The 25623-nt window shown below is 47.3% G+C and overlaps 1 protein-coding gene across 1 annotated transcript; it reads right to left on the reverse strand.

Moving 5' to 3' along the window:
* Positions 1-1762: 1762 nt before the first annotated feature.
* On the reverse strand, positions 1763-25116 carry LOC144120781 (beta-hexosaminidase subunit beta-like). The gene is made up of 13 exons (XM_077653484.1): positions 24754-25116; positions 20775-21099; positions 19602-19670; positions 19460-19509; positions 17267-17377; positions 15375-15473; positions 12880-13018; positions 8969-9161; positions 7358-7514; positions 6676-6871; positions 5400-5490; positions 3065-3169; positions 1763-1969 (listed from the first exon to the last, which is right to left on the reverse strand). The coding sequence occupies exons 1-13, from the start codon at positions 24850-24852 to the stop codon at positions 1885-1887; spliced, it is 1719 nt and encodes a 572-aa protein (XP_077509610.1). The 5' UTR covers positions 24853-25116; the 3' UTR covers positions 1763-1884.
* Positions 25117-25623: the final 507 nt, after the last annotated feature.

The raw sequence follows: 25623 nt of genomic DNA on the forward strand, positions 1-25623 counted from the left end.
ACAGTATCAATAAATGAAATGAAATAAAAGTTCTAGTTCCTTTATGTCCTGTGCACCCTGTAGCGTTTTGTGTCGGATGTCGCAGTTGTGAGATGTACTTACCTTGTTTTGAGTGTGCATTTGTTCGATTTTTCACTCCTGTAATAGCCTGCGAAGGCTGACAGTATCAATAAATGAAATGAAATAAAAGTTCTAGTTCCTTTATGTCCTGTGCACCCTGTAGCGTTTTGTGTCGGATGTCGCAGTTGTGAGATGTACTTACCTTGTTTTGAGTGTGCATTTGTTCGATTTTTCACTCCTGTAATAGCCTGCGAAGGCTGACAGTATCAATAAATGAAATGAAATAAAAGTTCTAGTTCCTTTATGTCCTGTGCACCCTGTAGCGTTTTGTGTCGGATGTCGCAGTTGTGAGATGTACTTACCTTGTTTTGAGTGTGCATTTGTTCGATTTTTCACTCCTGTAATAGCCTGCGAAGGCTGACAGTATCAATAAATTAAATTAATTTAAATTAAATTTCTTTGTCAGCTTTTAATTGAGCGCGGCCGAGAGTACCGGTGATTCTGTTCGTCAACGACCCCCGAGCACGCTTGTTGCAATCGCCGCCGCCGAGTTGTTTAGTTCTTTGAGGACGTAAGTCAGCCCCATAAAGAGTTTAGTTTGCAAACCTTTCGATACCTTCCTGCCTGCCCGACTGCCGTCACCACTATAAACGTGACAATGTTCACTCTGTGACCGTCAAGTAGTAGGTATAGGCAAAATTGCTTTTTGCTGTCGATGACGAAAGCGAATAAACTTGTGCCACATCTCAGTAGAAAAGAAGGGCGAGAGCTGCGTATGACCATGGCCTCCGAGTTTGGGCATCAAGGCAGGGTTTGCTAAATCTGTCTGAGCCCTACCATGTTCCCACAAGCCGCCACAAAAATGGACCGCGTCGTGAAGTTGAACGCTCCGTCTCACGCAAATCGATCGCGGCATCATGCTGAACGGTGTCTTAGTGGGCCGATTTTTAAATAATATTCTAACTTCGTGCCAAATATTTAATAAGTAATCGAAAACTTGAACACATATTAGTTCTGTTTCTAGTAGTTTCGAGCGCGCACTACTCGGTTCGTTTCACGATTAGAATAGGAAAATATTCGACTCACTGTTCGAAATTTTCGATATTCGCACACCAATACGATCTCTTTTTCGTGGTGTCCACCCTGACGCTCCAGAAGTTTTGCCACTAAAATAACAATAAAATATTGGATGGGACACAAAAGCTCCGCCTTAATGGCATGCCGCGACAGCGTTAATGGGTTAATGCCCATATATGCGGAATTTGTCATTCTCTACTTAACATTCATAGATCCCTGCGAGTTCTCATACCACCATTGGCGCAGTGGTGCAGCGGTTAAGCGACGCGCCACTGCCCTGCTATGTCAGGTGCTCCCAGCGGTGTGCCTTGTGCGGCCCAGGTTGCTCTTCCCATGCAACCTTTTTCGACCGACCAAATCATTAATTTAACTGCTACCTGCCACCGTAGTTATTTTGACCACAATCCGGTGGGCAGCTTGCGATGACGCCACAAGGTCACGTGACCTAGGTGGCCCGCGTTAGGAATTTAAAAAAATGGGTAAAGAATGATGCTGCTGTAATGACTGACGTATAACATATTACACCTGACTGCCTTCATTTCCTGCACCGTTATTATTCCGCGTGACTTCGCAGTGAAACGGACGTTTTTGGGACTTGGTGCAATCGCATCTAATAAGATGTGCATTCAAGACGCGCTAGTTTATTCGTGACGATGTCTTAAAGCATTGCATGAGTTTTGGCAGTATGTGTCGTAAGTGAGTTTCATTATGTCCTGGGTGGCACTTGGTAATGTCCGTTCTAGCTGTTCAGTCGATGTGGTACGGAGTGTCCAGGTCCCATTCGTAGTCGCCGCAGTAGCCGTTCAAGATGGGCTGGGTCGGTATGCCACGCCTGTACGAAAAAAAAAACAGAGATGAACAAAAGGAGTGATTCAAAAGGAACGGAGGGCACGTTGTATATACAAGATTGCGAGCCTAAAATTAAACTGCGCTCAGTCTGCAAATGCAAGAAAGCACTGAGCATATGGACAAGCACACGGCTCCACCGGAATCAATTTTTCCGTGCACATTCTGCTTAAGAGATATTCCAATACTAATTTTTTCACTAATCGCTGCCTTTCAGGACGAAATGTGATTTCTTATTATGAAATAAACGGTTGCGCAAATCAGGACACATACAAGAAAGAGACACCACATGTGCGCATGTGGTGTCTCTTTCTTGTCTGTGTCCTGATTTGCGCAGCCGTTCATTTCATCATGCACCAACTCACCCCTCAGGCCGTTATTCTGTTGTGATCTCCTAAGTTATAACCCGGGGGATGTTGCACAAAAGTACATTAATTTCGAGCAGTTTGCATCGTCATACTATAGAGAAGCCATAAAAAATTAAAACAAAACCTAAGCCTGCACTGGAGTGCTTAAAACGACGTACAGTGCGGTAGAGCTGCTTTTTGTGGTTCGTAGCGGCGTATAACGCGCTGTTATGCACAGCAGGAAATAAGTGAAAGCATAGTGCTGAATCCACTGTTTGTTTTTTGTTTGTCTGTTTGTTTGCTTGCTTGCTTGCTTGTTTGTCCTTTCAAGAAGATAGTAACCCATTCGGCACGTCCGGACGCTCTCTGCCTTTTGTAAATAGAGCCGGCACCCCTCCACACGCGGCGAAGATTTTAGTTGGCACTTGTTCGCATTTCATCAATGTAGAGTTTTTGTTCGCAGCTTTACAGGTCTTGGAGACTTGGCACAAAAAATATCCCCGAAGAAGTCAGAGAGGCAATCACGCTTGATGAAGGGAAAGCTATGGCTACGTGCCCCATCGTACGACATAAACGTTACCGTGTGGTCGTCCTCACGCAAGCTGACGCCATTCCTCTGAACAATTTCGCAGGCGCTGCAGCAAAGCCCTCATAACTCAGCTTATCCACTCCGATGTCTTTGAGCGGACGTTTTTCAAACGCGTCAAACGACGCTGTCTTGGAGATCAACCGACCTGAGCATCCGGCAGCGCTGCTGGTCCAGCCTGAAAGCGGCGTCGTCCGTGTCGTTGACGTCGGCGCTGCTCCAGAGGCGCTCGGCCACGGCGGAGGCGCGGGGCCTGCGACGCACGGTGTGAGTGCCTCACGACAATAACAGGTATCTATACGTTTGACACACACAAAAGTGAAGACCACGTACGAAGAGAAAATCGCGGACATTACTTTTAACCTTTGGTACAGTCGTGGACAAGTTGACCTGGAACGGTGGAGCGACAACTAAAATCTACCGGTGGCCCCATGCCGCTACGGGGCATGATCCATTAGCAAGATAAAAATTTCGAGGATGCTTAAGCTTCGCTTTTAAGAGCAGGACGTGACAGCGTGTCGCAGCATTGCCAAGGAATCCACGGAACGCAATCGTCCTCAGGTGCGACCCCTTGCCCAGACAATTTAAGGAAAGGAAACATATCTTGGTGGACACCCGAACCGCCCCGTAAGGCAAGGAAAATGAAAATATTTTTTTAAGGAAAGGACGCCTGTCTCACGTATCTCGGCGGACACCCGAACCGGGCCGTAAGGGAAGGAAATTGAAATGTATTGGTTTTAAGGAAAGGAAATGACGCCTGTCTCACAATTCGCGCTGGACACCCGTACCGCGTCGTAAGGAAATGAAAATCCCTTCCCTTGCGGCGCGATTCAGGTGTCCACCGAGATTCGCCATTTTTCGCTCATGACGACACCGGCTTTTCTGCGACACGAGTTCGTTAACGCTGTCGCGTTAAAAACCGGCACGAAAGTGCAAACAAGCACGCTTTAATTAGAATAGCCCAGGAGTGCTCTGCTGAGCGACTCCCGCGCCGCCCTCAGCCGCCTGCAACCTAACGGCCGCGGTACCCCACTAGTGCGGGAAATTCGCTCGCGCATCGAGCGCCTCGCGCACAGAGGATGTGACGTGCGTGCACAGTGGGTGCCCGGTCACTGCGGCATCGCCGGCAACGAAGAAGCTGACGACCTCGCGACCGCTGCACACCAACTACCTGCCAGCGATCGTAACAGCGCGCCTTTGCTCACGCGAAGACGGCGTCCAAAGTCGGCCGGCGCCGGCTTCCGAAGAACAGCTGTTTCATCTGCCCCTTGCGCTGGAGGACGTGTGTGCGGCCATCCACGATCATCTCCGAAAGTAGCACCCCGACCCACGTATTGCGGAAGGTGAGCGCATCGACAGTATCACCGGCTGTCGCGCACTTACACGGTCACAACGGTAATGATCCTCCGCGCGCGCATTGGCTGCGTGTGGCCCGGGGAACGACGGGAGCGTCACTGAACCGCGACGAGTGATGTGTGTGACGGATGCGGTGCAGTGGAAACACTAGAACACCTGCTCCTTCACTGTGCCGCGTTCGCCGATGCTCGTCGCGATATGCTTGCGGCCTACAGGGCGCAGGGCATACTACCAGACTCCATCAAGACGCTACTGTGGCCGCAGGGCAGTGCGCGCACTCGTGAGCGAACCTTGGCGAGCCTCTGTGCATTCCTCGAACACACGGGCTTGACGTCCCGTTTGTTCTCCGTCAGGTAGTTACACGCAGTGACCGAACGCTCCGCGAGTTCTACCTTGAACGATTAATAACTGGACGCCCCACTCCAGTTGTAGACAACACAGTGCTGTGCGCGTGTGTTTTAATTCCTCTAAAATGAACTAATCACGCGCACAACCTGGACACATTTCTTACTGTGTACATAATTTGTACATATTACTTCTCCCCCTATCCTCTCTTCCTGTCCCCTCACCTCTTTCATTTCGTTTCTTCATTCTGCCTGCTGTCCTTTATTTCCGCTGCCCCAGCTCAGGTGCTTCAGTATCGATGGCAGATGCCGGGGCTAGCAAAAATCTTTTCCTTCCTTTTTGCTATTATTTTAATTAAAAAAAACACTACCACCATTAGAATAGCCAGTACAAGGGGAGCGGAGGGGCGTCGTTTTGTTGCGCCTTGTTGTGTCTCTCCTATCAGTCCCTGCGCGCTTTCCACTATTGCAATTTTTTTATTAAGTTTTGCTTCCGTCGCTTAGTTTTTAAAATGCACTTCATGTGCTTTATCAGTGCAGGGTCGCTCCGTACGATAGGATGCATAGGCAACACTCCCACGCCGGCGCTCACCTCGATGTATTGCTCCATTTGTTCAAAGTTATATTTGGTTTTCAATCGTCGCTTTGTCATTTATGGTTAGCTTGTCCGTGACTGTGCATTGCCTACAAACTCCGCACATGACGCAGGGACAAAATCTCGCAGCTAGCGTATAAACTGCAGCACCCAGAGCAGAGTTTGCAAAACTTGTTGAGCGTGCTTACCACAGACGGGGAATGAGGTTGGTGCCGTCAACGTATTCGCCCCACATGCAGGCCTCTCCGCCGACGACAAGGTCCTTCTCTGCCTCGGTGCCTGTCAACGCATGGAGAACTCCGGAGATTAAATTGGCTCTGCATTCAGGTGTATGATTAAGTATGCAAGCGGTATGCAAATGCAGGGCTTTTGAAAGTTACCATTTCACCGAGCGCGTTATTCAAACAGTCACCGAGCTAGTGTCGAAACTGCTGTTTCTCTCTGGGCATTCTTGAGGCAACTGCCCTTTAGAAAAAGCGTACACACTGTTCAAGCAGTGATCGCCAGTAAATTCTACACAGTCCAGAAGAAAACGTTACCGGGGATTCTACGCGTGCTGTCCTTTGGGCCGTTATCTGTTTCATTGGTGCTAATCACGCGGTAAACAGGTTTACCCGGGCACTAGCTGCACTGCAAGACGAAACTTGAGTAAATCGGTACAGTGAGAAAAAAGCTTATAGTTTGTAAAACAACACAGTGTGTTAGCTACATAGCCATTGCTGTTCTAACGCCACCGATACCACCTCCACTGGATGCGAACTGCATAGCGGGTAGCACCTTAAATATTACATATTTAAGTGGCAGAGCGTCAGGCGTAGCCCAAACATTATAATATCTGGAGATTAACCTGTAGGCGACATTGTTCTATAAAGGCACTAATTTATCATGCTAAACTACATCAGTGGCCTACGGTGAAAGGTCCCACGACTTGTTCAGGTTGCACTTGAATCGCACGAGCTAGCCAAAGCCATCCTTCGTCACTGCGCATGCATCAAGGACAGTAGAGACGTTAGCGACCATAATCTAATGAACAACGTCACCCATCGTATGCGCACATCGGGAACAACGATTTCTTCAGGTGCCCCTTTTCAGATAATCTTAGCCGAAAGAAGTATACACTCTAAACAGAAAGGAGTATAAAGGGAATAAGCTGTCCCCTGGCGATCTCCCTTTTATAAAAGGGAGTGCATGAGATGATAGTTCACTCCCTTTTTACTCCCTTATTGGCGTATTACTGTTAACAGTGTGGGCTATAGGAACCTGCACTCTAACCGGAAAGGAGTAAGAAGGGTGTAAAACTGTCCACTAGTGCACTCCCTTTTATAAAAGGGGTGTGCGCAAGAGGAAAGTTTACTCCCTTTTTTTACTCCCACATAGGCGTATTAGTGTTTAGAGTAGGTTATGGTGATGGACTGCCACAGTTCACTGCATCATGCATACTGGGAATTTCCTTAGCGCACGCACCATCAAAGCCACGCGGGTCGCACTGATAGAACTTCTTCCAGTCCTGGCCATAGCTGATGTAGTTCAGGTACCAGCAAGCCGACAGCACCATCTGGTACCCCTTGCGGGCGATCGGCTTGATGTAGTCCTGCCAGCGTCCCATCTTGGTGTCCAATGAGGTGTCTTTCCACACGCCGACCAAGGTGTCGTTTGCCGCCTGCACAAAGCACAAGGCCGGTGCTACATCATCGATGGCACTCTTCCTAAGTGAAATTCAGCAGTTTAACTCAACCTCCGCAGATTAACTGAATATCATTCACTGTTACCTGTGCCAGAGGTCAAGCACAAGTCTTTCACCCTAATTGGCCCACGCTGTGGAACATGAACTTTAATCTCTAATTTCTGTCATTACTATTTGTTTCATGTGTGAGGCTTTATTACCATAATTTAGTGGTCTCACACGCTGTTTATATCTACATTCTGTGTCTGATTTGTGTCGGTCTAATATCCACTGCCCAAGAGTAGTTTTCGTTCGGAAAGTACCAGCATGTTGAAAACAAGAAAAAAAAGAAACAGACTACTAAAGGTGTTTCAATAGATGCTATGAATACTAGAGGTACTGGCACTTAATGAAGCAATAATTGCTGTATATTCAAAGCCGCTATAGTATAATTAAAGGCCCAAAATGGTCCACTACACGTACGTTTACATCGTTGTCGATGGGGTCCTGCCAGATCATGTACTTGGCTCCCAGCTCCTGGACGTTGGCCAGCGTTCGCTTGACGTAGTACTGTTCCACTTGGTTCACGGCATCGAAGCCCTGCTGCTGCATGAACTCGGCAATCTCAGGACTCGATTCCCTGCGCAGCAAAGCGAATGAACTTCAGCAACGACTCTCGCCCGCATCATAACCAAACATGCCGCTCTCCGCTGGAGGCCAAAGACATACACGACACACTGGTGCCGTCCACCCAATTCTATGGCCTGTGCCTTGATTTTCGGAAAAAACCACTGCATTCCGGCAGTTCCTCTGTACGAATGGAACGGTGGATGGGGAACATTTTCCAACTAGATAGCATAGCAAGGCGTTCGCAAGTGATGTCATTTTCTGAATAGCTCCGCAAGTAATATATGTATACATTAGTGAGCGTCACATGTACTTGTGCTGAGCGCTACAGCAGTGTGCGGAAGAAAATGAAAGTGAATCGAAACAGCACCTTATAAATTTGGGGTCACGCGGTCGTTCCCACCTGATTTATACATATCTGCAAGCTCTACTTTCGTGCTAGCTTTGCCTTTTAGGACCCAGCAGCAGTGGTAGTGTACCGCTTTGTTTTCAGGGCACTACACCACTCGAGCGCTCTAAACAAGTTTGACGTCGACTGTATACGGACGTATAGACCACAAGCATACATTATAACCTGAAATATTAAAAGCATGTTAAACTCGGCGTTCCTGCCAGGTCTATAGTGAACGCGCTCTAGTGTAAGTGCTACTAATATAGGAAGAGTAGTAACCGCCGTGTTTGGTTGCCGCGGATGGCATTGTGCTGCTGCGCAGGAGGCCACAGGTTAGATACCCAACCCCGGTGGCCGCATTTTGGTGGATGTGGAATGTAAAGATATTTGTGCATGGAGGCAGTACTGCGACGAGCGCTGAAGAAACGCATGGTGTTGTGAATTCAATTCGTGAATTTAATTCACAGGCTTTCAGAGAAGCGTCCCTCGTAGGTTGGGCAAAGCTTTAAAGCGTGGGAATTCATTCATATCTAGAAAAAAAAACGTAATTTTGTGGTTAGCTCTTGACCACCATGCCATTTTCTTTTGTTCACTAACATTCAGATTGCCCGAGGCTGGTCAAGTCGCAACGAGATGAACAAAACTATCTCAATTGTCGGTTTTATGAGAGGCTATGTTTCCGCAAAAATTAAAATTAGGGCGCTCGACTACTGATCCGGAGTTCCCGGGTTCGAACCCGACCGCGGCGGCTGCGTTTTTATGGAGGCGAAACGCTAAGGCACCCGTGTGCTGTGCGATGTCAGCGCACGTTAAACATCCCCAAGTGGTCGAAATTATTCCGGAGCCCTCCACTACGGCACCTCTTCCTTTCTTCTTTCAGTCCCTCCTTTATCCCTTCCCTTACGGCGCGGTTCCGGTGTCCGCCGAATGACGTGAGACAGATACTGCGCCATTTCCTTTCCCCATAAACCAATTATTATTAATACAGTACGTAACAGCACAACTGCGGATCCCAGATAGCTTCGCCTAGGTGCGTGCACTGACATCAGTTCGAGCACTGTCTGTCTGCCACGCACCAGCAGGAGTAGTAGACTTCGTCCATGCCGAGGTGAATGTACTTGTCCTTGAAGGTCTCGATGATTTCTCGAAAGATGTCCCTCATCACGTCGTAAGTGTAGTCCTGCATCGGGTTCAGCATCTCGAATGCGGCATGGTTTGGATAGTCAGGTTTCCCACGTGTGCCGTTGAAATAACATGCTGTGAGGATATCTGAAACATGCGCCAGATTGCGACACTTAGCACGCAACAGAGACAAACCAACTGGCAACACAAATTGACATTAAGTGAGTGAAAAGCGACCGAAGCGGCTGTTTAATTAGTGGTTATGCTGTCCCCGTGTTCATATACAATATCACCCTTTGAAAGACATGTTCACCATCGCTGTGTGCCTCTGTCTGCTGCATGAATGTCACAGTTTTCGTCCTTTCAAACACAAATTCACTGTTGCTGGGTGCCTCTATTTGCTGCATGTATGTCACAGTTTTGTGCTAAACACATACATTTGATGAAATTTACGCATTCCTTGAAAACTTGATGCTGACTGGCGCACCAGCTGGGAAGTGATTCTTGCACAGTCAGTCTTGTTTCTGATTACACACAAATATTTAAAGTAATACAGCGCAATTAGATGGCAATGAATGAACTGCAGCAACTTACATTTTAGCTGTCCCTCTCCGTGTAGGAAATGCTGATAAGATTGGTTTATGGTATATGGGGGTTTAACGTCCCAAAGCGACTCAGGCTATGAGGGACCCCGTAGTGAAGGGCTCCGGAAATTTCAACCATCTGGGGTTCCTTAACGTGCGCTCACATCGCACAGTACACGGGTCTCTAGAATTTCTCCTCCATCTAAATTCGACCGCCGCGCCCGGGATCGAACCCGCGTCTTTCGGGTCAGCAGCCGAGCGCCATAACATAACCACTAAGCCACCATGGCGGCTAAGCTGCTAAGAAATATTTATTTATTTATTTATTTATTTATTTATTTATTTGCATCCATCTATCAGTTTGAGGCCCCGAAACAAGGCCGTGAGCGATGCGGCACGCCGTAATGGGGGGCTCCGGATTAATTTCGGCAACCTGGGGTTTTAACTCAAGGAGCATAATCACCTTAGTACTCAGGGGTTTGTGCATCCATCGCAGTGCAATGTCCGCGGCCGGAATCTAACTCGCGGGCTCAGGACGCGGACGACACTGCCTCTCAGCCACTGCAGCGAAACGCTGGTTCGCAGTTGCGGCGTGTCGGATAATAAGTCGGATAGAATAACTTATTATTAAGTTAGCGAAAGTACAGGAGACTGTTAAAGCGCAACTCACGAAACTGGCGTTACACTATGGGAGACGACCGTGCTGAAGCGCAGACATAAGAAGACGCCCCACGGATGTCGCAGCTTTCTGCTTTGATTACGGATTATGCAGAGAACTGCTACCTCCTATAGTCTGTGCTTTCGTTCGTAATGTGACTTTTAGCCCAGCGATCTCACGGAGATATATTTTCATATATCTCACGGAGAGATATTTTCATGGCTTGACCACAGGCCGCCGGTGGAAGTGGCCACGTTCGCCGACATCATATGTGCAGGCGAAGAAGCCGCCCTTACAAAAGTTTTTAGACAGTCTATAGACTGTCTATATACGCCTGTTTATAAAGTCTATAGACTCTCTATAGACGAACCCTAAAGAACAGTCTATAAGCAGTAGAAATCCTATAGACAGTCTATAGAGTTATGGCCATACACTTTTAGTAATCTTTTGTCTATAGACAGTCTATAGATTATTAATAGACAAAAAGAAATATCTATAGGAAGGCAGTAGAGTCTATAAGAAGTCTACAGACTGTCTACAGACCAACTTAATAAGGGCGTGGTTCATGCATCGGCGCTGCGAGGCGACGGTTCTGCCAGCAACCGGGTGAAATTGAGGTCTACTAACGGGAAGTGGAATACGCGCCGATTCGCCCTGCACCCCTCAAGCCCCCGTTCCGCGTCGCCACACCGCATCTATGTAACGGCCATGCACAAGGAAGGTATCCACGCCCTCGTAGGAGAAACATAAATAATTAAGCAGCCAAAAGAGACGGGGTTGTTTTCCGGCAAAACTGCGGATATCCTCGACAGACGCGACTTATGAGCATCACGAATATTCGCTGAAGCATGTGCTTGTCACGGATATCACATCACGCACCAAGATCAACTCAACGGCGACACGAACCAGCCCAGGCTGGACAACGCCACGGCGACGGAATCAACCAAGGCCACGACGTCGTGTCTGTAAGGCAGTTCGATGACACGACATAGCCGTGACCGGGGGAAACGCCGTATCCGTACAAAGTACTTCGACACCTTGGTGAACGCGAGTATGAAGTCGTCCCTGGCGGAGCGACAGGCAGCCGGCGACAACTTGACCGCTCGGAAATGGTGCATGAGGTCCTTCTGAAGCCATACATAAACGCGCGCTAATGGATGCCAACGTTTTCTTTCCTTCTGTCTTTCTTCGGCCAGTTTGTTTTTACTGCATTATATCGGTATAGTCCTCTTTCGGCGAAAACACCATTGTCTGTGTGGATGCATAGTTTCCACACACCTGTGCCTCTAGGGGACCGGAGCGGATCGGGACCCTTTACAGTGGATGCAACTCAGGCCACCCACCGGTAAAAATGCATCTCTCCCACACGAGCGTCCACCCATCACTCACTTAATTACATCCACCCGCCAGAATAAAGCTCCAGAAGGTTCTAACCGCCAGAAGCCCACAGAAAAATCAAATCCAAAGACGACATAGGAAGGCGATCAGCATAGAAGCGAAACGTACCACCAGCACTGCCAAAGCAGATTTGTCGCATCAAATCATATGATCCCCTGTGCATTTTATTTGTTTCGCTCTAAGCATCGGGTCTCTGCTCACTGAAACCAGCGGTAATTCTGCGAAGCTTAATGTTTACTTTCTGAATCCATGACCTTTTTTTACTGCTTCCGATGCACTGCCTCACTCGTTTTTGTGCGCCACATCAGGTAAGATATCTTGCGTGTGTTCACTATAGGCGTGACTATACCATTCGCGAAGGATCGCGACCGCAAGCAGGCATTTGTATGACGTTCTTTGCAGTCGTCAACGATGGAGTCTTCAAGTTCTACTGCTTAAATAGAGCTTGACCTACAGCCGCGGTAAATCCGGTAATTCTAACCCATAATGGCGTCGCCGGCGCGAAGGTACTTTCTTCGGTTGTGAGCACGCAAGTTGGCCCAACGCACAGTATTCTTGCCGATGTCTCCGTGCGCTTTCTTGCCTACCTTCCAACGTTGCCACAAAACATTTTAGATACGCTCCCCTAATTCTCGATACCAGAATTTCTCACCGACGGTGAGGTTGGAACAGTCTATGACAGTATATAGACCACTGCTTAGTATAGTAGAGAAGACTGTTCCCGGTCGCGATGCTGGAAATATTTTCCCCCAATCCATGACCTCAAACAGACAAGAAGATATTGGTGAGAAGCGATGACGATGCTGCTGAGGCCGTCAGCGTAAGCGTAAATGCTGTTCTGGCCAGTAGCGAAAAATAGACAAGGGACCGGTGAACAACTTCCAACACGTTGTTGGAAGTTGGCGGTGTGTGTGTCTACTCGTTCACCATTCCCTTGTCTTGTTGGGCTACTGGTCAGAAGTATGAACCAACAAGCCCAAATTTCATCGTTACTGAAGTAAATATTGTCGATTTGAAATTCGCGCCAAAACGGGGACTGGGCGCTGAAAAGCTATTTTTCGCTTTCATTCGGTGCGCAGCGCAGTGGAGACATGCTGCCGCGCAACGTTTCGCTGGCACATGGTCGCCAGGAAAATAAACTTTGTCTAAAAACAGGCAGCTGAGAAACTGAATGATATGTGATTAAACGTGGACACTAAACATTTCTTATAGACCACACTCTTACCGGGGAAAATCTTTCCCAGGGCCTGCGTATGTCCCGGCGTGTCTATCTCCGGGATGACGCGGATGCCACGCAGGCGGGCGTACTCGATGATGTCCTGCACGTCCTTCAGGCTGTACACGAGCCTCGGGGAGTAGGCGCTCTGTGAGGACCAGAGTAAACGGAACGGTTTACTCTTGCTCTCCACCGGTAGGACGCAAAGAGCACCGCACAGAGCTCTACAAAGCGGATCATCGCTAGGCTTCGGAAGTATTGTGTTTATACATTTTGGTTCACACACAGCAAGACTTATGAGCATTCCCACTTGCACTCACTCTGTTGGTGTACCTTTAGTGGCGCCTTTGGTGAAAATGGTGTCAACCAAAGCTCGGTGCTATAAAGCAAACCTTTCGGACACCATGCTGAATTAATTTGAATACAGACAACGAAATACTGCGTGCAGATCTGTAGCCAGGCTTGTCTTCCAATTAAGCTTACATGATGTACTTGTCGAACAAGACTGGCTCAGCAAGTCGGCTTCAGAGCGATTTCACTGAATGCCGAAACGACGCCAGCGACAGTCTTTTGCTTGCATGGTTATGTACAAACCCACAACCTACGCTAAACCGAGCGCGCGTGTTCTTACGCTTGACGACGTCGATAACAGTGATTCGTGGTCACAACCATTTATGTCCTTCTGGGCGAAAAGCAACCGCACTCAGGGGCATGACAGAAAACAGCCTCAACTACAACCTTTCCACCAACGTATTCCGAGTTTTAGAGCTTTATAGAGCGGTTTCATGACTGGAAGTTTTACGCCAAAACAAAGCTGCTTTTTATCTGCTTTTTTAGATCTTTTTATTTTGTAGCGATAGCTACATTACGGTAGCATTTCGAGCCTTCAGCGTGGCGGCGCGCCGCATTGTGGCCTCACGCAACCTTGTAGAGGCGCGCCACCCTGTGGCGGCGCGCAACCTTGTCGCGACACGCAAAATTGTGGCGGCGCGCAACCTTGCGGTGGCACGCAACACTGTGGCGACGTGCCACCCTGTGGCGGCGCGCAACCTTGTGGCGGCACGCAACACTGTAGCGGCGCGCCACCCTGTGGCGGCGCGCAACCCTGTGGCGGCGTGCCACCCTGTGGCGGTGCGCCCACCTGTGGCGGCGCGCCACCCTGTAGCGGCACGCAACCCTGTGGCGGCGCGCCCCCCTGTGGCGGCACGCAACCCTGTGGCGGCGCGCCACCCTGTGGCTGCGCCGCCACACTGTCGCGTGGTTGGTCACGTGGTGCGGATCAGCTGCCAGCGGCGCGGCGCCGTGGCTGATCACGGTGTTCGTGACGTGGTTGGTCACGTGACCAAGTTCCACTCGGCCAGCTGTAGCTATCGCGTCACTGCAGGTTTAACCAGAGCTAAACCACCGCCAATTTTTTTCTCCTTGCCTTTATCATTTTCCTTTCATTCCGAAGCGAAGCTGAGTTCAAATAGGGACTAGGCAATATGGCAGGCAAAATACAAGGCAGAACAATGAATTTTCACTTACAGGTAAAAATGCAGCATTTGTGCATACGAAAGTTAGCTGCTGTAATTCTGATACTTATATACTTTACTGTACAGTTCAAGGTGGACTTGGGCGGATTAATAGGGAGATATCATTCAAACCAATGCGAGAAGACTTCTAAATCATAGCGCAACACGCACATGCAAGTAAAATACATGCACAAATATGCTCAGTACTAGTGAAGCTTACGGTTTGATTACTAAAGCAAACTCACTGGCGTGCTCTGTACTACTACTAAAAGTGCCCCACGTAGAAGCTTCACAAGTTGGGTTTTGACATGGGAGAATGAAAGTGTGTCAATATAGTCCACTACTGTTTTATTTGCGAGAGGCGCGCATTTTCGGATAGCTGATACCCTTCGACACGGACAAGCGGGAAAGCAATCCCTGTAAGCACTTTCACACACACACACACACACACACACACACACACACACACACACACACACACACACACACACACACACACACACACACACACACACACACACACACACACACACACACACACACACACAAACACACAAACACACAAACACACACACACACACACACACACACACACACACACACACACACACACGGTTTCGCCTCATAAACAAAAACGTGTGTATGACCAACAATTCTGGACGAAAACATTCTTGAACGGGAACCACATTATGAACGCAATTTTTCCATATATTGTAAGGCTTCACAATAATAATCAATATATGCGCAGATCTCCCGTCGGCAGGCTTGCAATTTTTTGCTATCAATGTTTTTGCTACCGTCATAAACGTTCCCCCATTGTTTTTCTATGGCAGTCTTAACTTCTCGATGCGAGCGATGGAAAAACTTTGAAAGAAATATTTTGCTACTCATCAGAAGAATGGACCATTTCCTTCAATGTTTTCATGACAACACCTTACATTATTCCAAATTCAAAATTTTTGTCCAAGCATCTTGGACATGTGTGCGTACCTGCGTCAGGTTGGGATACGTCGCCATTTCCAGCGGCCAAGACTGGTCGTCGACCAGGTGCCAGTGGAAGACGTTGAATTTGTTGTATGCCATGGCATCCTGGTAGCAGGAGACGAAGACAAGAGATAAAAAACTTATTTCAGGAACTTAGCAGGGCCTTGCCTGTCATCCATTTCACAGGACGCACGAAGCCACGGAAGATCACAAAATAAACCACAAATGCTTTACATATGTAATTGCTATAAAATGATCGCGACCCTTTTTTCGAAGCACGGCTAAGGCGTGCTGCAACAGCCCTAGCCAGATTGTCACACATGCAACCGTGTCCATAAAAGGATGCGCGCTTCTACGGGCTCCTTGAACCCTCCGCTTTAAGTTTCTGATGGTACTGAACTGGCTTCGGGTTTGGGTTAAAACTTAAAATTTACAATTTATATAACTTCTTCGTTGTTTAAACGGAGCCACTGCTGTACTCATTGGTACTCTGCTTCGCTCCATAGAAATGAAGAATGCAAAGCGGTAGCCAGGCGCCCAACATCACCAACTCTTCGCACCCTGCGTGAAACCGGAACCGCTAGAACCACATAGATTTATAGATAACTTTTGGCATCCCTCTTGTGTCGGGGCGACGGTGATTGCGACCTTGCCTAGCAAATAAATGTGGCTGCTTTATCAATTTTGTACTTCCTTTTTTTTTGCTTTTAATCCTACTATTGCTTTTCCCCCCTCAAGGCTATATTTCACTTTCTAAGCTATATTACTTTTATTTCTGTGAGTCTTTGTGTAATTCCTCCGTTATCCTCTTACGTCACCAGTACTCCAGTCTTCTCTTGCTCATCTCTATGGAGTTAATTTGTTAATTCTGCCAATTGTTTATTTTAATTTGTTTTCAACCACCCAGGCCAGCGCCATCTCGATTGGAGCTTTGGTAGCTGCCACAGCGCCCCCTTTCAACTTGAATAAAGCCTACCGATTAACTGACTCAGAATGGCAGATGTGCCCCTCGGAGCGGATACTATAAAACTCTGCATATGGCCTCGATTTAAAACCATGCACAGGGTCCGGTAAAACCATTTCTAATGACGAGGAGTTCTATTGTAGAATGAGAGCGGCACTCTCTCAATAAGATTATTTGTGGAACCTCCTCGTCCGGCTTACCACGTAGGTTACTGAAACAAAAGAGCAATTAGTTCGTAAAATATCGCTATAAAAAAATTTGAAGGACGCTTAAGCTTCGCCTTTAAGAGCAGGACGCGACAACGTGTTGCAGCATTGCGAAAAAATCCACGGAACGCCATCGTCCTTCGGTGCGACCTCATGCCCGGACAATTTAATGAAAGGAAACATATCTTGGTGGACACCTGAACCGCGCCGTAAGGCAAGGAAAATGAAAATAATTTTTTTTAAGGAAAGGAAAGGACGCCTGTCTCACATATCTCGGTGGGAACTTGAACCGGGCCGTAAGGGAAGGAAATTGAAATGAAAATTGGTTTTAAGGAAAGGAAATGACGCCTGTCTCACAATTCTCGCTGGACACCCGTACCGCGCCGTAATTCTATGTACAAACGTTAGCGCAAAATAAGACACATTCACAAGAAAGGTGGACAAGACAGCGCGTTGTCTTGTCCACCTTTCTTGTGAATGTGTCTTATTTTGCGCTAACGTTTGTACATAGAATATGCACCAACTAGCCCAGCAACAAATGTTACTTAAGTGCCGCGCCGTAAGGGAAGGAAAATCCCTTACCTTACGGCGCGGTTCGGGTGTCCATCGATATGCGCCATTTTTCGCTCACGGCCAAAGACGCCGACGACACCGGCTTTTCTGCGACACGAGCTTCTTAACACTGTCGCGTTAATACGCTTTGTTTGATCCCTATCGCTCGGACTCACCAAGTTCTGCTTGAGCACCTTTACTGGCTGAAAGTGCCTCGACGAATCGAGCAGCAGGCCCCTGTATGCGAATCTAGGGATGTCATCTATGACGCTAACGTTGACGAGATACTGAAAAGAAAGAAAAACTAAGTCAGTCAGAACGTGTGCTTATTCCACACAGGAAAGCAAAAATTTGCCAGTGAGCAGTTAAACATTAGACGCATCGCTAGGATGGTCTGAATATTCGGCGAAAAGAATTAAAACTGAAAGAACACTTCATCGCAGAGCACTAGTGAGGCCTTTTTTTTTCGCATGTATTTCATCGAGTGTGAAATTCTTTCATCTAGTGGCTATGAACTAAACTTCACAGCCCTAATGCTGACTATTCAAGCAGCCGGCACAGTATCCAGGTACTTGACACAGACAAGGTACATAAATAGATCCATCAGAAACAACAGCAATAAAGTATAAGCTAAACGTGCCACGGTTGTGTACTATTATTATCTTGCAGTTTAAGAAAGTTATTCTCGCAATTACCAGTTATTGATTTAATTTTCGTGCTTCTATTCGCTGCTCATTGTAATCGTTATTTTCGGTTCAATTCCACTAGCTTTTTTCTGCCCTATTGCTCAGACAGTAATTACGTCATTGACAAAAATTATCAAACGGAACTTGACGGGACACCAAGCACAACTCCATTGAACTATTTTTCTCATTAAATATTGATTATTCGGATCCTTTTGGCTACGCTGACATTTTCTTCCGGAAGCAAACGACGCATGTATTGCTGAAAAAAATTGAATTCGAAAATTCTCCCGCCACTCGATTGAAAACGTGACACCTACGCAGAAATGAACTGGTTGCCATCGTTTTCAAGTTCGTGGCAGTGTAGCCTACACTCTAAACACGGAAGGTGTAAAAATGGAGAAAGCTGTTTTCTAGCGCACTTACTTTACGGGGCATGCGCAGGGTATGCTGCCCAAGCTTGCGGTATACTTCCACCACTTTCAAGCAGTTACCAAGTTACAAGTTCAAGCAGTTACGAATATCTTAACCGACGTATCAGCCTCCTCTGCTTGCTAGCTTTAAGAACACTGGTGCCACGTTATAAGCCTCATCCCATTGTTGACTGCATCATGTTACTGTGCTTTGCAGTCGGAATATACCTTCTTTGTCAAGAGTAAGTATTGCATATATTTAGCGATCAAAATCTGCTCCATAACTTGGGAAGCCTACCCTGCCCCTAAAAGGGAGTGACTACAAGACAGCTTACTCCATTTTTACTCCATGGATATAGGCGTTTTCGCCTTTAAGAATGTAACCTCGACCTGGTATCCGCGCCGAAAATGCGATTCCGACGTAAAGTTTGCCCTTGAAATCGGCCGGTGATAGTGGCACCTGTATTTCGTTCTGTTTTTTTTTCTTGCTTATAAAAGCTCCGTTTCCTGTGAGAGTGATCTATTTGTGGTTAGGAACGAGTATCCTATCAACACAGGCCCACTTCAATTTGTCCCGACTGTTCCCATCGCAGACACCTTTGTCGCGCGACAGAACCCACGACACGAGCCTCTGTCGCACCACACAAGGCACGACAAGAACGCTTGCCGCGCGACACAACTCTGTGTCGCGCGAAAGATGCGCGACAGAAAATTGTCCGGCTTTTTGATTGGGAATTCTTTCAAACACTTGAAAAGCATAAGAATTCATGCATTATTTATTTATTTATTTACATAATGCCTGCGTCGCCTCGAAGGCATTATAGCAGGGGAGACAGTTTGAAAACAACGTGTTCTTTACACAGAAAAAGCAACAAAAACATTAAGCGAAGTTAACACCAAAGTAAAACAAAACAATCAGTGAACATTATTAAAGGTAACAGAAAGCTTGAACAATAGTAAGACAGGAGTAGATTCTCAGAAATACAGACGACAATAAAAATCGCGATTATCAAACACTGAAACACACTCTTCCGGCAACAAGTTCTAGTCTTTCACAGTTTGTGGAAAGACTGATTTAGAAAAACTGTTTGTATTAGAATTGTATTCGCGCACCTTCTTGAAGTGGTCGTGCCGAGTCGAGACGTAAGTTGACTCCAAAGGGTAGCTACGGTTATCAATTCCTGTTTCATTATAGAAGATGTGGTAGAAGAATTTAAGTCTCAAATTTCTTCTTCCGATGTTTAACGGTTAAAAAAGTTTTTGCAACGCTTACCGCCTTGCTAACGGGATCTTGGTGAACAAGCTGGCTGAAGGTTTCAAGTCCTGAAAGAAGACAATACACGCAGCTTCTAGAGCTTCTGGTGAACGAATTATCGGATCATATTCTTAGCATTTTAATTAATTAGACCGCTCACCTCGGAGTGCTCCCCACACAGTTCTTGATGTTAGCATAGCGTCGCCTTGTTCAGGTATGTTGAGGGTGTCTTCAACAAAAAAAAATGGCACTGTTACTCAGGTTTGCAACAACAACGTCATGTAGAAGTGCTTATGAGAAATATCTGTCGCTTTCAGATAATGCTGCAATACCGATATACTCGCCGGTACTGAAAAACAATGCAATGAGAACAAAGCCAAGGGGAAAGCTAAAAGGCTCTTGGCTTAAAAGAGATCGACTAGGTGACATTGGCGCATCATATTAGCGAGAGAGATGAGATCTGTTCAGCTGCCGTGATCTCTTTAAAGCAACAGATGCGCTTCTTGAGAGTATTTAAAGTGACCATGTCTGTCTTGCTTTTTTTTGCTATCGGCCTACCTCAAGGCAAACATGTAATTACATTATGTACGGCAAGTAACTAGACAACCCTAATGTACACAGTGCGAGCGAATACACATTATTATTTTGGGTTGGTATTCTAGTTTATCTGTCTTGTGGTCCTGTAAATATTTAGCTATAGTCATTTCTGATTAAGTGCGCATAGACTCTCAGATTTCTATTGCGTTATAGTAAATTACGTTGCCAAGGGTAGACTGCGCAGTAATGAAAAAAAAATACCTCCCTGTATTTCTCCGCAGTTCCTATACCAGAGTGTGAATGGGCTTGTACTGAAGCGTGATCCTTGAAAGGTGCGCATTATTCGTTCACCACAACTGCAAGGCAACACATCAACGCAACACGTACCTCGCCAACAAGGTCAACGCATCAACCACTTCTGGCACAACACACTAAGCACAGTTAACTAAATGCAGCTAGTCTATAACCACTGGATCGCAATACAGAATGCATCAGTTTTGCTTACGCTCCCTGATAAGGAAGAAACACTCGGCCGCCCTAATTATGTGTAAATAACCCTAACGAACTACACATGTGAACGGCACATGCACCCCCAGTACTGGAAGAAGCGTGTTCCCACCACAAATAGACACAACGCCGTCCCTGCGACTCCTTATCACGACGCACAAAACCAATGATCCAGCTGTGTTACATTCGAGCAGCGAGGAAGGCAAATCGCGTTCGCAAACAAAAATTTCGACCAAGCTTCGCCGCTTTGTGTTTGTTCGACAAGTCGCTTCCCCCCTGCATGACTCACAGCTCTCGTCGTCCTTGTGTTGTGGATACCCGCAGTGCTGCTCTCCCTGGTACTGGGCCACCTCCACCCTGAGCGCGGGCAGGAGTCCGTGGTCGACGACCGCCGAGAAGCCCCTCTCGCTTTCTCCTCCTCCTCCTCCCCTCCGGGTGGAGTCCCCGAGGAAGGCGAGCTTGCGGTACCGGGACAGCGCCTTGGCCACCACATCGCACGACTCTGCGGCGGCAGAGCTGAGGGCGAACGTGTCCGGGTCCAGGCTCCTCTGCAGCGGCCACGACTGCCAGCGCCGGGGCTGAGGCCACGGGGATCCCGGAGGAGCACGCTTGCCCTGCGCGCAGGATACGCCGCGTTTTGTAGTCCCAGCGAGAAAGCTTATTCGGTAAAGAAAGCAGAGACATCAAAGCGACGATGGACCCTTTAGCTCAGGGCGCCAAAGTGAGCAGTCGCTGACGTGTTTGTCAGCTGGAAACAAAAGATGCGTACACATGCCTCCAGAACGTTTCGAGTAGAGTTCGGCGTTGGCATTCAGACTGCGAGAATTGAGAGATGTGCGTTACTTCATTATATAATATAAAATAGGTTTTTGGAGAAAGGAAATGGCGCAGTATCTGTCTCGTATGTCGTTGGACACCTGAACCACGCCGCAAGAGAAGGGATAAAGGAGAGAGTGAAAGAAGAAAGGAAGAAAGAGGTGCCGTAGTGGAGGGCTCCGGAATAGTTTCGACCTCCTGGGAATCTTTAACGTGCACTGACATCGCACATAAATTATGGAACTATAAGATCTAGTTACATGCAGCTGGTCGCACCCACTTGGAGATTTCTGCAACGTAGAAGCCAGTTGCGAGTAAGATGGTTTAAAAGAAGGCAGAACGTTTATGACAGACACTTCGAATGTACGTAATTTCCACAGTGTACATAGTCTTCATGTCCGCGGCATCAAAACACAGTCTTCTCGCTTGTCATCATGGTTGCCGCATGTTTCTTTCTTCAGTCTCGACTCACAACGAAGGAGCAAACAATTTATTTATGGCATATGTGGTGAAATAAATGTCACGATAACGATATGCCGGTAAAAAAAGCCAAAATGTGTCCGTATTTGGAGTGAGACTGTGCCCAATCACGTCTTGGGCTTGGCATCTTTTGTTGGGGGTGGGGGAAGGGGGGGGGGGGGGGGGGGCTCCCCATGCCTATTTGCAACATGGTGTAGCCTTCCTGAATTGTTGTCTGAGATGTAAAGAGGGCAAACAAGGAAGGACGACAATACCGCTTAGTACAAAGAATATTGCTGTCCTTTATAGCACTACATCACTATGTCAGCAGACCTGAATTGTTATTATTACAATTCGTACATGATGCGATGCTGCATCCCCACTTATGACACTTGCGATATTATTGTGCCTCGCAGAGCCCTCTCAGTCTCTATATGTGAAATAATAAATTAAACGACTTGCCGGCTATAAATCTCTTTCAGACTCTTTCAGTTTTTGTTTTGTTAACTTCGTGAAGACAGACGTCTTACAGGTTTCACAGCAGGACACGTAGACACAATGCGTATGCGCGGCAATGAAAAAAAGTCTGTCTTGTCCCCCCCCCCCCCCGTTATTTTAGATAAAGATAACGATAACTCCTTATTAGGACGCTTAATCCTGGTGTGACGCTTACTACGATGCAAATCCACAAGCCGGCCTTCGAGCTAGCGACTGATACAGACTGAGAGGGCTCTGCGAGGAGCAACAATTTTGAAAACTGGAAAATTGTAGGGCACTGTTATGAAAATTGTTAAGTCAGTGGTCCGTTATTCTGATATGTAGCAAAATATTGCTTTTAACGTGTTTCCAGCGATCGCATCGAACACTTAAGACTGCTACAGAAAAGCAATTGGTTACGCTTTGATGATAAGAAAAACGTGAATAGAAAAGAATACAGGACTGCCATCGGGTGGCCTGCGGATATATTGATCGTTATAGTGAAATAGTACACTATATGAAAAAATTGCGTTCATAAACGGTTTCCCGCTCAAAAATGCTTTTGTCCAGAATTGCTGGGTATGAACCTCTAGTCGCACGAAGCCGTACTGACGAGCGTCCCTGGACAGAAGGAGGGGACCTTCGTCGAGAATCCTACTCGTTGCAATCCTGATTGCCGAAACAGAATTTCTCCGATACTTAGTATTCCCTCCAAAGACCGACACTTTCCACCACTCTCAGTGCGTAAACGGTGAGGAGAGGCCGCAGCGGCTGGCATTCCTAGGGGGGCGATTACGGTAATTGCGCCCTGACGCTGAATCGGGACGACGACGGAAGCATGCAACTGGTTAGCGGGCAGCGGCAGGGTCGACAGAGAACCGCTTTGCCCCACTATGTGGCAATGTGGGGCACTCGGCCGGCAACAGGAAATACAGGCAAGGCCGTGGTAGGGAATGTCGTTTCAGATGCAGGTAAACAATTTTTCCTTTTTTTTATTTTGTATATATAGATATACGCAAGAAAACTGGGCGAAAAATTCGCCTGAGTCCTTGAACGATTTACTAGGTTGGGCCCAAGCGCTAACCACAAAAAGATAACCGACACTCAGGTTCGCGTAACAAATGACTGAAATTGTGCGATTAACAGGTAACTGGGGCAAACTTTGGACACTTTTTATCTCGGAAAAGATGCATCATAAAGTTGGCTTGAAATGGAGTGAATAATATCGCCTGGTATAAAAGATGGTGAACAAGGAAAAGAGGGGAATAGACATGCCTACCCAACAATTCTGGACAAAAGCATTTTGAGTGGGAAACCGTTTATAAAAGCAATTTTTTCATATAATGTAAGATTTCACTATAACAATCAATATATCCGCAGATCACCCTACGGCAATCTTGCATTTTTTTTCTATTAACGTTTTTGCTGTCGTCAAAACCGTTCACCATTGGTTTTCTATGACCGTCTTAACTGCTCCATGCGAGCGATGAAAAAATTTTAAAAGAAAGATTTTGCAACACATCAGAAGTATGGACCATTACCTCCAATATTTCCATAAGTGTATATTACAATTTTCCAGTTTTCAAAATTTTTGTCCTAGAATGTTGGACATGTTTTCACTCCGTGAGGTGTTTAAAAAATGGATTAAAAAATGACTGAATACAAAACACCGCGATTTAGTGCACTCATTAACCAGAAGTCCCATGTCACTGCTCCTTCCATTGATGCCAAAATATTGTTTAAGAGCTGCGATCCACTCAGGAGCGACATCTTCTCAAGGTATTATTTTCACTCTTCGCTCTAATCTGGCAAGAAAACAACTGAAGGAAGATCTCACTCTGTGCATCCAGTTAACCTTTGCACTCCACGCCAGTGCAGGCCTACTTTGTTACCTATATGCAGCTTCAGCGGAATGGGTAACGTCCTTTCAGAGCTCGCTCGCGGCTGCCTCTATTATTCTCTTGCTATTATTTTTTGCTCAGTTCCACAGACTCTGCAAACGGATCTGCCCTGCGGATCTCTCCCTGTGACGAGCGGCAGTCGCAAGCACTATGTAAATTTTGCTCCCTACCACTGAAGTCTCGCGTTACTGCTGCATCTGCGATTTGTATCAGCCGAGAATGAAGAAAACAAGCTTAGCAGGTCTGGCTCGTCCCTGCCGGCAAGAAAGGGAACAAGAAAAAAAAACACGCATACACGTAAGACCAAAGTTTATGGACGTTGTTTAAGCAGTAGGGTCCTCATTATGATGGTACGCCAAGTGGTCATCGCCGAGTTCGTTACTCTGCATCCTCACGTAAAAACCTAACATAAGCTTAACATAAAAGTACCCTAATGAAAATATTACAACGTATACGCACGAAGGTATTAACAGTAAAGCACAGGATGCAAACACTGTGACGTCACAACGCGACGTTCCAGCTTAAGTAACGCCCTATTGCCCATCGTTGTGTTTGTCGGAGCCGGCGCCTAAGAAAGCTCGGCCTTCATTTCCCAAACAAGCAGGCGAAACTCACCGGAAGTGGCAGACGGACTTCGATGTACGTTATGAAAGCGTAGGCCAGTAGGACTGGAGCGATGACCAGCAGGAGCTTCAGCCCCGAAGCGGAGGTCATGGTTCGAGCCGCGTCTGCTCCGGGAAGTCGTACGCAAGCCCTAAACAAGGGAGTACAGAAATAAAAGGACGGGCGGACGGACGCAGCGCCAGTGGCGGAGCGAGAGAGAGCAGAGCCCGTGCACGCGTCGGCGGCTGGCCTCCTACTGGAGTCGGGTCTCGGTGGCGCCTGCTCGCGTGTGTGTGTGTCAGTCGGGCGCTCGTGAGCTGTTACGCTACCCGCGAGGCGAACCGATCTGTCCGTCGTCTGGTTGTTGCGACTCGCGCAGAGACGCCGATTGTGTAAACCAGTTTGGGCTTTCGCGACCTCCCTCGCTCCGCCGGCAGTGCGACGGAACGCAATAAAGCTGGCTTCACTTGGAGCAGGACACCCTGGCGTCTACCCCCAGGCAGGCGCTTATAATAATAATAAAAAGAAATGCACGAGCCACAAACCGAGACCGGTATCACGGCTCCCGCCTGATAACGCATGGCCTGGACGGCGAGCCTGAAGCGATCCTCGAGACGTCGATGCTTTTGGCATGTTTCCATGCTGTGTTTAAAACCAGTAATGAATGAATTAAGGAAGGAAGGAAGGAAGGAAGGAAGGAAGGAAGGAAGGAAGGAAGGAAGGAAGGAAGGAAGGAAGGAAGGAAGGAAGGAAGGAAGGAAGGAAGGAAGGAAGGAAGGAAGACAGACAGAAAGAAAGATTAGTGATCAAGATGAGTAGCGCACATAATCTCGTTCAAGCTAATGGCCACGCACGTAACACACACATACGCACACACGCAAA

This window comes from Amblyomma americanum, chromosome 2 (genome assembly GCF_052857255.1).
Source record: "Amblyomma americanum isolate KBUSLIRL-KWMA chromosome 2, ASM5285725v1, whole genome shotgun sequence".
NCBI lineage: Eukaryota > Metazoa > Arthropoda > Arachnida > Ixodida > Ixodidae > Amblyomma > Amblyomma americanum.